The 13,325-nt window shown below is 39.0% G+C and overlaps 1 protein-coding gene and 1 pseudogene across 7 annotated transcripts in view; both read left to right on the forward strand.

Moving 5' to 3' along the window:
* GABRA3 (gamma-aminobutyric acid type A receptor subunit alpha3) overlaps nt 1-13,325 on the forward strand; it is a 313,063-nt gene that overhangs the window by 240,745 nt on the left and 58,993 nt on the right. For all 7 annotated transcript variants that reach the window (XM_067724647.1, XM_067724648.1, XM_067724646.1 and 4 more), the window contains one exon: nt 12,347-12,429. In XM_067724647.1, the coding sequence (XP_067580748.1) occupies nt 12,347-12,429 (83 nt within the window). The remainder of the gene's footprint in view (nt 1-12,346; nt 12,430-13,325) is intronic.
* LOC137217667 (U6 spliceosomal RNA) lies at nt 737-837 on the forward strand (annotated as a pseudogene).

Below are 13,325 nucleotides of genomic sequence, written 5' to 3' on the forward strand. Positions count from 1 at the left end.
GAGGTACAGAAGTTCAGGAGCATGATGAAGCTATTGGTTCCCTTACACAGTAAATGCTTCACTGTTGACCCAGGAAGGTGGATCCAGAGGGAAACCTAGGTTCAAAACTTAAAATAAGAGCTTGACTCTATTTATCACCCCATAATTTATTTGTCTAGTGACCTTTTGCAAGACACAAATTATCTGCTTTCTCATTTTGATAATAATGTGGCTGCTGCCTGTCTTGTAGACACATGAAAAGCACAAATTGGATAAGGTCTGAAGAATACTTAGAATTTTTCAGGAAATGTCATTCTACAGCATTCCTCTCATTATTTTGACCCTTAGAGGTAGTATCTGGGGGCTTCCCTGATGGCGCAGTGGTTGAGAGTCCGCCTGCCGATGCAGGGGACACAGGTTCGTGCCCCGGTCCGGGAGGATCCCACATGCCACAGAGCGGCTAGGCCCGTGAGCCATGGCCGCTGAGCCTGTGCGTCTGGAGCCTGTGCTCTGCAACGGGAGAGGCCACGGCAGTGAGAGGCCCGCGTACCGCAAAAAAAAAAAAATAAAAAAAAAATAAAAAGAAATAGTATCTGAATTCCATAGGAAAATTAAAGAAGGACAACTTTTTAGAAAAATATGACCAAGCATTGCATGGCTGTATAACTAGGACACTTTAGAATCAAGCCTTCCCTTGCTTCATCTTGTGACCTCAAGACAACCGTAAAAATGCAGGCCAAAGCTCATTACCTGCTGTTTGCTTCAGCAGCACACATAGTAAAATTGAAACAATACAGAAAAGATGAACAGAGTTCAGGTCAAGATGATATACACATTTATGAGGTATTTTCCATTTTTTCAGACATGGATATAGGGAACTTTATTTCTATTAATGACATCTTATTTATTAATGAAGATATGGGGAAATACGTTCATTGTTGTGTTCTTTATACTTATTATATATAAATGTTGCATAATATATAATACAATAAAAAATGTTCCAGTGAGTATTTGAATAGGAGGGAAAAGTACTTTTTGAATTTAGCTAGATTTTATCTCATTCACTTGAATCATTCATTCAACATATTTATGAGTGCTATTGTGTTTAAGGCTTTGGGATATATGCTGAACTACAGAGATAAATAAGACACAGCTCATGCTCTTAGTGACTTTACTGTCTAGTAGTTAAAGAAAACATATGCACAGATAGCTGCACAATAATATAAAAGTCCTTAAATAGAGGCAGGTACAAAATATGATGGAATTACAGGGTAAAAAGCATCTAAAATCATGTGGAGACTTAAGCAGTAGGTGTATTTAGGTTAAAGCAGTTGAATTGTGTTAAATGTTGCTTACACCACATTACATTGAACACTGTTTGGTTGCATTGTTGAAAGACATGCTTTTTTGTGAAACTTAATATAGGAGCTGTGTCTACAATTAAAAGTGAAACATTTGGAAAAAAATCATGTGGAGACACCAAGGAAAGTTGTGAAAAGGAGATAATACTTATCCTGTATCTTGAATTTTAAAGGAAATACAGGTAACTATTAAACAGATGAGGGACAGGGTGAGGTATAGGAGGGTATTCCAGGGAGGGAAAATAGCATACACAAATGCAGGTATTTATGAGTTGACAACATGCATCAGAAAATTCATGTCTGTTGTTAGAACTTTTATTTGTTAATTATTCCAAAAATATTTCTTAAGGGCTTAATCAGACCCAAAGAGTATTCTGGGCACTAGGGATAAAGTGGTGGGCAAAAATAGATGTGGGTTCTGCTCTCATATAACTACATTCTATTGGGGAAAACAGTTAAACCATGATGAAAATGTAGAATATGTGCTATGATGAGGGAAGCACAGAGTGAAATATGCTCTATGAGCATCTAGCAGGGACAATGAAGTGAGTCTATGGGGAATATCTACAATGAATTCCAGAGGAAATAACTTTTAAACTGCAACTTAAAAGATGTGTAGAAGTAAATTATAATAAAAGATAGGGAAGAAATGTTCCAGAGAGAGAGAGTACAGCAGATATGAAGGCCAGAAGAATGAGCAGGGGAGGTAGTGATGATACAATAAAGAAACTTAAAAAAAATTCATTGTGACTGAACTGTCACCTAATGCAATTTTGTGTGCCCAACACACAGTGAGGCCAAACAAACCAAACCATTGGAATTTTGTGCAGATAAAGGTTTACTGCAGGACCAAGCAAGAAGAATGGGTGGCTCATGCTCAAAAAACCCAAGTCTCCCCATTCTGATGGTTTTGGGGGAGAAGTTTTTAAATAGGCAAAATTTGGGGTGATAGTTGTGGGATGTGTGACTTTTTTCTAATTAGCTGGTGGTAAGGTAACAGGGCAGTGGCTGATGGCTTGGTGTCTGGCAACATTCCTTATTTATTGGAATGACAGGCAACATTCTTTGTCTACACTTGGAGTAAATGTGATAAGCCATGTGAATTGCTTGACATATGTCCTGCCACATGCCCACTGTGTGGAGGTTTTTGTGTTAATATCCCCATTTTTATAATTACTAAACTGAAGTTTCAATAGAACAACAGTCACACCATTAATAACTGGCAGAGCTGGTACAGAATCTCAAGTCACTCTTATGTTAAAGCAAACTGTTTTTCCCTACTACATCCCACTACTTCCTCTAAGAAGGGAATGTAGGGGCTATCAGTTTTAAGCATAATGAGTTTGAGGTGGACATGACAAGCTGCAGCTGGAAATGCAGGTCTGTCACCCAGAACTTTGACACAATGGGATTTTATAAAATTAAATACATTGCACAAAGTGTCCTCTATATATTAGGCCACAGACTAATAGTGTCCTATGTTTAGGTACAAATTAAACAAAATAAGCACTCATTTCTCCATGTTTGCATCATCAAGAAGAAAATGGTATTTTTTGACCAATTAAGAGAGACTTATTATCATATTCAGACCTGCATGCCTTCCTTTATCCTTTGTCTGATTGGGTCAGTTTTGCTCCTGTACTTGGGATGTTCCAAAGACAAATTATTTGAAAGATAAATTGTGCATGATACCTGAACTTTCCCCACCAACACACATGGAAATGTTAATAATAAAGCTCCTCTCCTCCTGCTTTAGATGTAAATAGCTTGCATTTGAGTCTTCATTACAGAGACTTCCTCTGAAATGGCCAGGAACCAGGGAAGGCATTTGGGTCACATTGTTAGTTGTATAGGACTTAATGTAATCAAATCAACCAAGCATTGATAGCTTTGTTTCACACAGTCCTTTTTTGTAATGGCTTTTGCTCTAGGGGATTCCATCTGTAGTTCCTTATTCATTAAGCTAGAAACTGACTCACAGAACCACACTTAGTGTGTTTCACTCTGATGAACAGAAGAGCATAGAAGAGATAGAGTGGCTCACTTTGGACCCTGAGAAAGCTTACAATGAGGTGAGAAGCAAGTAATATTACAAGTCCCAGTTAATCACAAATTATGCTGTGGACTCTGTGTGGTGATATCAACCCCTACCCTCCAAGAATTCACATCTTAGCAGGAAAGATAGGACACATAATTTACTGTACTATAAGGCATAATGGAAGCTTCACAAAAAGCCAACAATGAGGTGCTATAAGCTAAAAATTATAGGTTTCATTACAGCTTGGAGACATGGGCCCAGATGTGGGAAAGCACCACATGGGAACTAGCATTTAAGGGAGGGAAGGAAAAATGTATTCCCAAGAGGTCTTCTCACATTTGTTTCATTTTTGCCAAATGCAAGAGGAAATCAGGGCCTTGAAATAACAAGAATTGCGTTTATTCTCAAAAGCAAGAAGCTGAACCTCAGGCAGATTGAGTCTGTTAAAAAGAACTGATTCACTTTGTTATAAAGCAGAAACTAACACACCATTGTAAAGCAATTATACCCCAATAAAGATGTTAAAAAAAGGAAAGATCATTCTAACACAAGGGGGATTTACAGATCATCAGAAGGGTCCCTCTGGTTCCAAAGAACCCAACTATTTTAGATGCTACTGTTTTCGAATGCAAGTTAGTGTGTCCAATGCCCAGTGAGGCCAAACAAATGGAAACATTGGGGTTTGGAGCAGAGAAAGCTTTATTGCAGGGCCGTGCAAGGAGAAGAGGTAGATCATGCTCAAAAAACCCAAATTCCCCAATGGAGAAACAGGGGATTTGTACCTGGGAGGGCCCCACAGGGTCCTGCTCAGTTTCACTACCCCTAGACAGACTATGTATGTTATAGTGAAATGAACTTTAGGAATTAGGAGCTCTAAGTGTGAGTCCTAACTCTGGCCCAGATCAGCAGTGTAACCATGGACAAGGCATTTCTGTTTTCTGGACCTCAGTTTCTTCTTCTGGGAAATGGGGCTGAAAATGCCTGCTCTGTCTATCTTGCAGAAATATTTATTAAATCAAGAAGCATTTACTGACTATATGCTATGTGCCAATCACCGTACTATGCATCAGATTAGAATAATATGTAGAGACCCTTCTCTCAAGTTTCTCACACTTACTTGCAGAAGACAGACACATAAACAGACTGGATATACTGTGTTTCCGTCAAGTAGAGCATTTATAGGGACATGAAAGTCATCTAACTTTTTGTTTTTTGATGTGGCACCCCAGGCAGGAGTGGCTCCATCTTGAGCCTAGAAAGTTATTTCAACAGTGTTAAGCACTAAGCTACTTGTACAAAGTGCTCTGGGATTTCTGTGAGCTGGAGAACTCACTATGCCTATAGGGCACATACAAAGTTATCACAGAAGAGGTAATATTTGAGCATGGACTTGAATGGAATTTGTTCCACATATAAAGAGGAAAGGGCATTCCTGGCAGGACAAAAAAGAACCCAGCAATTTGTAGAAAGGCACAAAAGCATGAGAGCTTTGTTTGGCAAAATCACAAGTATTGGCAGATGGCTGGAGAGTGGGGGAAAAGTGTGAATATCAGAAAATGAGGATGGAGCAACACATCTGAGGTAATTGTTAAAACCTAGATGTGCTCCATATAAGGGCTAAATGCAGTAGTGAAGCTCTGGTATTCCAATTAGGAAGCCCAAGGGCTTCCAGTGTACTGAAGCCTTTTGCCTATAGCTTGAGGATTTAATGGGAAACTTGCAGAAAACTGGGATTCTTTTTTTTTTAGGTTTTATTGGAGTATACTTGATTTACAATGTTTTGTTAGTTTCAGGTGTACAGCAAAGTGAATCAGTTATACATATACATATATCCACTCTTTTTTTTTATGATTCTTTTCCCATATAGTCCATTACAGAGTACTGAGTAGAGTTCCCCGAGCTATACAGCAGCTTCTTAGTAGTTATCTATTTTATATATAGTAGTGTGTATATGTCAATCCCAATCTCCCCATTTATCCCCCTGCCTTATCCCTTGGTGACCATAAGTTTGTTTTCTACATTCGTGATTCTACTTCTGTTTTGTAAATAAGTTCATTTGTACCCTTTTTTTTTAGATTCCACATATAAGCAGTATCATATGATATTTGTCTCTCTCATTATGACTTCACTCAGTATGACAATCTCTAGGTCCATCCATGTTGCTGTGAAGGGAACCCTCCTACACTGTTGGTGGGAATGTAAATTGGTGCAGCCACTGTGGAGAACAGTCTGGAGGTTCCTTAAAATCTAAAAATAGAACTACCATATGACCCAGCAATCCCACCCCTGGGCATATACCCAGAAGAAACCATAATTCAAAAAGACACATGCACCGCAATGTTCACTGCAGCACTATTTACAATAGCTAGGACATGGAAGTAACCTAAATGTCCATCCACAGAGGAATGGATAAAGAAAATGTGGTACATGTATACATGGAATATTACTCAGCCATAAAAAGGAACGAAGTTGTGCCATTAGCAGAGACGTGGATGGACCTAGAGACTGTTGTACAGAGTGAAGTAAGTCAGAAAGAGAAAAACAAATATTGTATAATATTGCTATATATGGAATCTAGAAAAATAACGCAGATGAACTTATTTGCAAAGCAGAAATAGAGACACAGACGTAGAGAGCAAACGTACGGACACCACAGTGGGGAGGTGGGGTGGGATGAATTGGGAGATTGGGATTGACATATATACACTACCATGTGTAAAATAGATAACTAATGAGAACCTACTGTATAGCACAGGAAACTACTCAGTGCTCTGTGGTGACCTATAAGGGAAGGAAATCCAAAAGAAGAGTGGATATATGTATACGTATAGTGGATTCACTTTACTGTACAGCAGAAACTAACACAACATAGTAAAGCAACTATGCCCCAATAAAAATTAATAAAAAAAGAAGATGTGATACATATATACAATGGAATACTCAGCCATTAAAAAGAACAAAGCAATGCCATTTGCAGAAAACTGGGATTCTTATGACTAATATACTGCTTGGTTTGGGTGTTTAGTGGTGATATATTTCAAGTGACTCATCCTCTACTAATAATGGCTATTAAAGATTTTACTATCTTTTCTATTTCAACATTAATGTCAGATCCTGCCCTTTACTCCATGATAATAGAAATAGCCTGCCTGACACCTCAACCACTCCTGAAGAGTGTTTTTGTTTACTTGAGGTATAATTGATGTACAGTATTATATAGGTTTCAGGTGTACAAGTGATTCACAATTTTTAAAGGTTATACTCCACTTAAAGTTATTATAAAATATTGGCTATATTCGCTGTGTTCTACAATATATTCTTGTAGCTTATTTATTTTAACATAGTGCATTGTACCTCTTAATCTGCAACCCCTATCTTTTCCCTTCCCCTTTCCCTTCTCTCTCCGCACTGGTAACCACTAGTTTCCTCTTTGAACTCATCTTCTATTAATCTTCCCCCTTGGTCTCTCCACTACAGCCACAGTGGCATAGTTGCTATTTTTGGAACACATTGGTCACATTTCTACCTCAGGGCCTTTGCATTTTCTGCTCCCTCTACTTTGAATGTTCTTTTTCCAGGTGTCCATAAGGTTCACTCTCATTACCTTCAGGTTTGTTGCTTAAATGTCACCTACTCTGTGAGGTATTCCCTGAACACGCTATTGAAAATTGCAATGCCTCGTCAATAGTTTCTACTCACATCTTATTTATTTTTCCTGAGACATATTGCCTTTTAACACATTATATAGTTTACTTATTTTACTTGTTTCTTTTTTGTCTTCCCTCTACTCAAATGTAAGCTTCAAGATGGTAACAACCTTGGTATGTTTGCTGATGTACTTATATTGCTTAGAATAATACCTGGCATATAGTACACGATCAAAAATTATTTGTTGGGCTTCCCTGGTGGCGCAGTGGTTGAGAGTCTGCCTGCCCATGCAGGGGACACGGGTTCGTGCCCCGGTCCGGGAAGATCCCACATGCCGCGGAGCAGCTAGGCCCGTGAGCCATGGCCGCTGAGCCTGCACGTCCGGAGCCTGTGCTCCACAACGGGAGAGGCCACAACAGTGAGAGGCCCACGTTCCGCAAAAAAAAAAAAAAAAAAAAAAAATTATTTGTTGAGTGAAACAATTAGAAAACTTTTAGTCAGCTCTATCCCAGACTTGTTGGGTTATTTGAGAAATGTTCTTCCCTTCTGCTTTATCATATGTCAAATATATGATGGGATAAAACTGGATGCTTTCTATAAGGGTCTTTCAGTTCTGAAATTCTAGGAAAGAGGCTAGATGACCACTAAGTATAGGTTGAGATATTATGCTATTAAGGAATCATATTAAGATGCTATTTGCCTGTTGGTGCTTTGCGATGACCTAGAGGGGTGGGATAGGGAGGATGGGAGGGAGACTCAAGAGGGAGGGGATATGGGGACATGTGTATGCATATGGCTGATCACTTTATTGTGCAACAGAAACTGACATGGTATTGTGAAGCAATTATACTCCAATAAAGTTCTATTAAAAAAATCAAAAAAAGAAAAGAAAGAAAGATGCTATTTGCCTGGAACCCTCGGAATACCTGAACCCTATATTGCCCGATCTATACCTCGCGTCTGCAAGGTCCCCACAGAAATACATGCTTTTAGGAAAGAAAAATCATTCGTTAGTTAATTGATTCAATAGATATGTATTGAACACCTACAATGTGCTAGGTACTGTGCTATGCTCCTGGCACACATCAAAGAAGATCCAAGACAAAAATCCATAGCTCTACAGTAAGGAGAAAAAAATGATGATAAATAGAAAAAATTAATTACATGGCATGTTATAAGTTAGGTACTATGGGAAAAGAAAGCGCATGGTAAAGTTTACTAACCATAGTATGGATAGTAAACTGAATGGAGGTTGGGGTAGGCCTCATTTACAAGACAATAAGAAAAAAAACAAGATAGTTAAGCAAAGACTTGAAAGAGACATGAAAGCATACCAAATGCAAGGGCTATGATGTAAGAGAGACTGGCATGTTGAAAGAGCAGCAAGGAAGCCAGAGTGGCTGGAACAGAGTGAGCAAGGGAGGGCATAGTAGAAGATAAGCCAGAGAGGAACAGAAGATAAGATCATGTAAGACCCTGTAAGCCATAGCAAGAACTTTGGCTTTTACTCTGTATAAGATGAGGAAATACTAGACGGCTATCCTGTAGAGAATATATAGGGTTGGCCAAAAAGTTTGTTCAGGTTTTTTGTAAGATGTTATGGAAAAACACGAGCGAACTTTTTGGCCAACCCAATACTATAAGGAGAAAGGGTAAAAGTAGAGATACAAGTTAGGGTGCTATGGAAGCAATAAAACTTTAACTTATTACTGTGGTGGAATAAAAACCAGCTGTTGAGAAGCAAAGGGTGGGATGACAAGGGAGCCAGGGTGCTACAAAACATAGTGAACAGTGAAATGAGGGCAGTACCTGAGGAGGGTGTGGGTATGTGTGTGCATGTATGAAGGGCTAAAAAGTACCTCCTTCCCATCTGTATTCCCATCTGTGTCTTTCATCCCCAAAGAAGGGAATTTCCTATATTACCTTTTACTGCTGGTCTTTGCATAGGAATCAAAACAGGTTAAAACCTGGCTGGGACTGAGGTCCTATGATCTGATTATCACATTTTGAGGGGTCTTGGACCTTCTTTGAAAAGCTAACTGAAGACTACTTGCTGTACAGTAGATCTCTAAGACTCCTTCATCTTGTATAACTGAAATTTATTACCCTTTCACTAATACCTCCACTTTCACTCCAGTTCCTGGCAACCACCATTCTATTCTCTGCTTTATGAGTTTGACTATTTTAGATTCCACATATAAGTGAAATCCTACAGTATTTGTCTTTGTCTGGCTTATTTCACTTAGCATAATGTCCTCCAAGTTCATCAGTGTGGTTGCAAATGGTAAGATTTCCTTCTTTTTTAAGGCTGGATAATATTATATTGTATGTATATACATGTTCTTATCCATTCATCTGTTGATGGACACTTAGTTTGCTTACATGTCTTTGCTATTGTGAATAATTTTGCAATAAACATGGGAGAGCAGACATCTCTTTGAGATCCTGATTTCAATTCCTTTGGATATATATACCCAGAAGTAGGATTGCTGGATCCTATGGTAGTTCTATTTTTAATTTTTGAGGAGCCTCCGTGCTATTTTCCATAGGAGCTGCACCAATTTATATTCTCACCAAGAGTGCACTAGGGTTCCCTTTTCTCCATATCCTCACCAACACTTGTTATCTCTTATCTTTCTTGATAATAGCCATTCTAACAGATGTGAGGTGATACCTCATTATGGTTTTGATCTGCATTTCCCTGATGAGTAGTGATGTTAAGCACCTTTTCATACCTGTGGCCATTTGTATATCTTCTTTGGAGTAATGTCTATTCCAGCCAATTAAAAATACTGTGTTGAATACTTAAAACTTACTAAGTGGGCAGATTTTATGTTAAGTGTTTTTGTCACAAAAATCATAATAATTTAATAACAATAAAATAAAAGAGGGTGGAAGGAAAGTTTTGAAGGGGATGGATCTGTTTATGGCATAGATTGTGGTGATGAGTCTATTAGCCTGAGTGTAGTCAGGATGCTTTCTGCTGCAGAAAAAGCTTGAAGGGTCTTGAAAGTTGTAACAAGGAGGAGGGAAGGCAAGGAGAGAAGACAGTATGATGCAGTTGTTCAGAGAGCATTAGGATGCATTTAAGAACCAAGGAAAAGAGCATAGCATAATTTGGCTTGTGAAGTACCCCACCCCAACCAACATCTGCCTTCTCATCACTGCTCTATGCTTAGGTGGATGGGAAGGAAGATAGGAAAGTTATTATGAATCAGTTCTGCTCCTAAGCAGAAATCAATACCTTTTGCACCTTGCTTTGATTATCTATTTGTTGTGGTTTTATTTGCCATGTCCCTAGGACAGCTGGGTAGACATAAAGTAATTTCCCCTTGGCATTACTCATAAGACGCAGTATCTTGGAAATACTAATATAAGTGGAGAGAAGGAACACAATTTTCTTTATTAAACCCTCATGAAATCTTTTAATTCTCAAACAGGAGCAAGCTTCTCAGTGAAAGACATTTCTCTTATATCAGATTCTTTGAGTCATGAAACCCCCTATTTATGCCTTAAGAATAAAGGGTAGATTGGTAGGGTATTGCAGGCTGACTTGGGAATAGAGCTTTTGTCCAAGACACATGGGAATTTTTTATAAATATCTAAGGAATTAGTTAGAGCTGCAAGGACACTTGCCATGTACTTCCCACCTGTTACTATTTAGATAAGGAAATGGAAAATAAGATATGGGTAAATATTTGCTGAAGGGCACACACTTGGCTTCTGCCTTCCAGCCTAGGGTTCTTGCTAATAAACACTTGAGCATGTTTGCTTTAGTCAGCCTGCTTTGAGCAATATCTACTACTGCTACTCTGATCACTTATGAGGTGTCACACATTTATCATGCTTAAGAATTAGCCAGGGGCTTCCCTGGTGGCGCAGTGGTTGCGAGTCCGCCTGCCGATGCAGGGGACACGGGTTCGTGCCCCGGTCCGGGAAGATCCCACACGCCGCAGAGCGGCTGGGCCCGCGAGCCATGGCCGCTGAGCCTGCGTGTCCGGAGCCTGTGGTCCGCAACGGGAGAGGCCACAACAGTGAGAGGCCCGCGTACCGCCAAAAAAAAAAAAAAAAAAAAAAAGAATTAACCAGGATTGGAGATTCTTGCCAGTTGGCCACCTAAAGCTCCAAGAGAATAGCAGAGATTGAATCCAATATAACCAGGAGGTATACAGGTTAGCTAGAAATAGCTCATCAGAGTTAGGTGTCAAATAATTCTGAATTTTTGCTGTGTGAGTCCCATTTACACATAGCAGGCTACTTTCTAGGCCAAAGAAAGTTGAGACTCAAAAATATCTGCAGGAAAACAGAGGGGAAACTTTGGAATCGATTATTTAGACAGACTGATGCAGAAGAATGAGTATGTGGGCATGGCAAGTCGTACCCTATCCAGATTTCCACTGAGGGATCCATGAACAGTCTCTCCAATATGTTGTCCCTATTAAGAGAACATGAGCTCTTCAGACTTGACCTCTGAGGTTTTTGATGTCCTCCATAAACTTTGTATTTTTTTTCTGGCCAGCTACTGTGTGTGTGTGTGTGTACATGTACAAGTGTGTGTATGTATTCTCGAAGAACCATCTTCTTAAACAAAGCTATAGCAGTTGCTGTAAGCAGCAGAGCCATCTTTTGTGCTTGTTTATTATCAGGTTAAAGATATTCTTTCTAGGGACTTCCCTGGTGGTGCAGTGGTTAAGACTCCACGCTCCCGTTGCAGGGGGCCCGGGTTCAATCCCTGGTCAGGGAACTAGATCCCACATGCATACTGCAACTAAGAGTTCACATGCCACAACTAAGGAACCCACGAACTGCAACTAAGGATCCTGCCTACTGCAACTAAGATCCGGCGCAATCAAATAAATAAATATAAAAAGAAAGATATTCTTTCTATACATCTCTCCTCTCCAGTGCAATCTCTAAATTATTTAACTCACATGATAGCCTGATGAGGAGAATTATTTTGGAAATAATTAAACTGCTATCAGGAGTGAATGAGTCAGTACCTGGTGTTTCCAGACTTCTCTGGTGGTGAAGTAGCTAAGGGAGCTCAGTTAGGATAGACAAATGATATTTGTTTTCCTAAAGGTGGTAAGGTGGGATTTATATCTGATCTAAAAATCTAATATTGAATGCTACCTTGAGAGGCTATCTAGTTCATTTAATCCATCCCTTGTGTTCATAAAGTCTTGGATCTCAGTGAACCTAAACAAATAAAATCCCATTATTCTTAGCAGCACTCCATTGCTGGTGAATGAGAACTCAGCTCCATGTTTAATATCATTCATTTTAGCTTTATTTCATGTTCTGTTGTTCTTCCTTTTAGGTTAACAATTCATGCCGAGTGTCCCATGCATTTGGAAGATTTTCCTATGGATGTGCATGCCTGCCCACTGAAGTTTGGCAGCTGTATGTATTTTCTCACTTTCTGTTTGCCTGATCTTTTTCCAAAAGAAACAGAATATTTCCTATTTTGTCCCTTAGTAGTTTCAAAAGCTGAGACCTTTAATTCAGGCTGGTATGTGAGTGAGGAAGGGGAGTGGGGTGGAGTAGTACTAACTGATCTGAAGGAGATTTAACCTTTAATAGTTTTCCTTCTAGACAGGAAACCTTATTTCACCATTTTAGACTAATTTGCCTTTCATTATATTGAAACATTAACATCTGTTTCCTAAATTATCCAGAAGACAAACTAAGATAGAACTAATATAAAGTACAGTAGTAGCTTCCTAAAGGCAAGATCCCTCAAACAGAATGTGTTTGTATTTTTGAAATGCTTATTCTACCTGCATCCTCATATACTGTAGTTCTATCTAATTCCCTACAGTAAATGGTAGACGGGAAGAGACTCTAGAAATTTCCTCATTTTTAGAGAGTACTGCCTTTGCCAGTAGCTGTAAATCTGGCAGAGAAATGAATAGATACATAGCCTATTTTCAAATGAATTAGAAAAATCAAAATTGAATAGAATTAGAGTGAGTTTCTGACTAAGAATTTCAGAGTAAGTTTCATTTGGGAGTCATCAGAGCAATATATCAAGGTCTGTGTTGATCATCTCTAAATTAGATTTATCTCTGTATTTTGAAGTAGAAAGTGCGTTCGAAAAGACCCAAGTAATTGTGTGTGACATATTTTTTTCAATCATTGTCAAATATTTACAGATTGTCTCCCATGGGCCAGGCTCCGTTCTAGGAGCTTGGAATGTATCCATGAATAAAACAAAGACGTGCCCGTATGGAGCTTACACTGTAGAGGACAGAGCGATGGCAAAAGAGAAAACAAACACTATATGAAAAAGTAAAGTA

This window comes from Pseudorca crassidens, chromosome X (assembly GCF_039906515.1).
Source record: "Pseudorca crassidens isolate mPseCra1 chromosome X, mPseCra1.hap1, whole genome shotgun sequence".
Taxonomy (NCBI): domain Eukaryota; kingdom Metazoa; phylum Chordata; class Mammalia; order Artiodactyla; family Delphinidae; genus Pseudorca; species Pseudorca crassidens.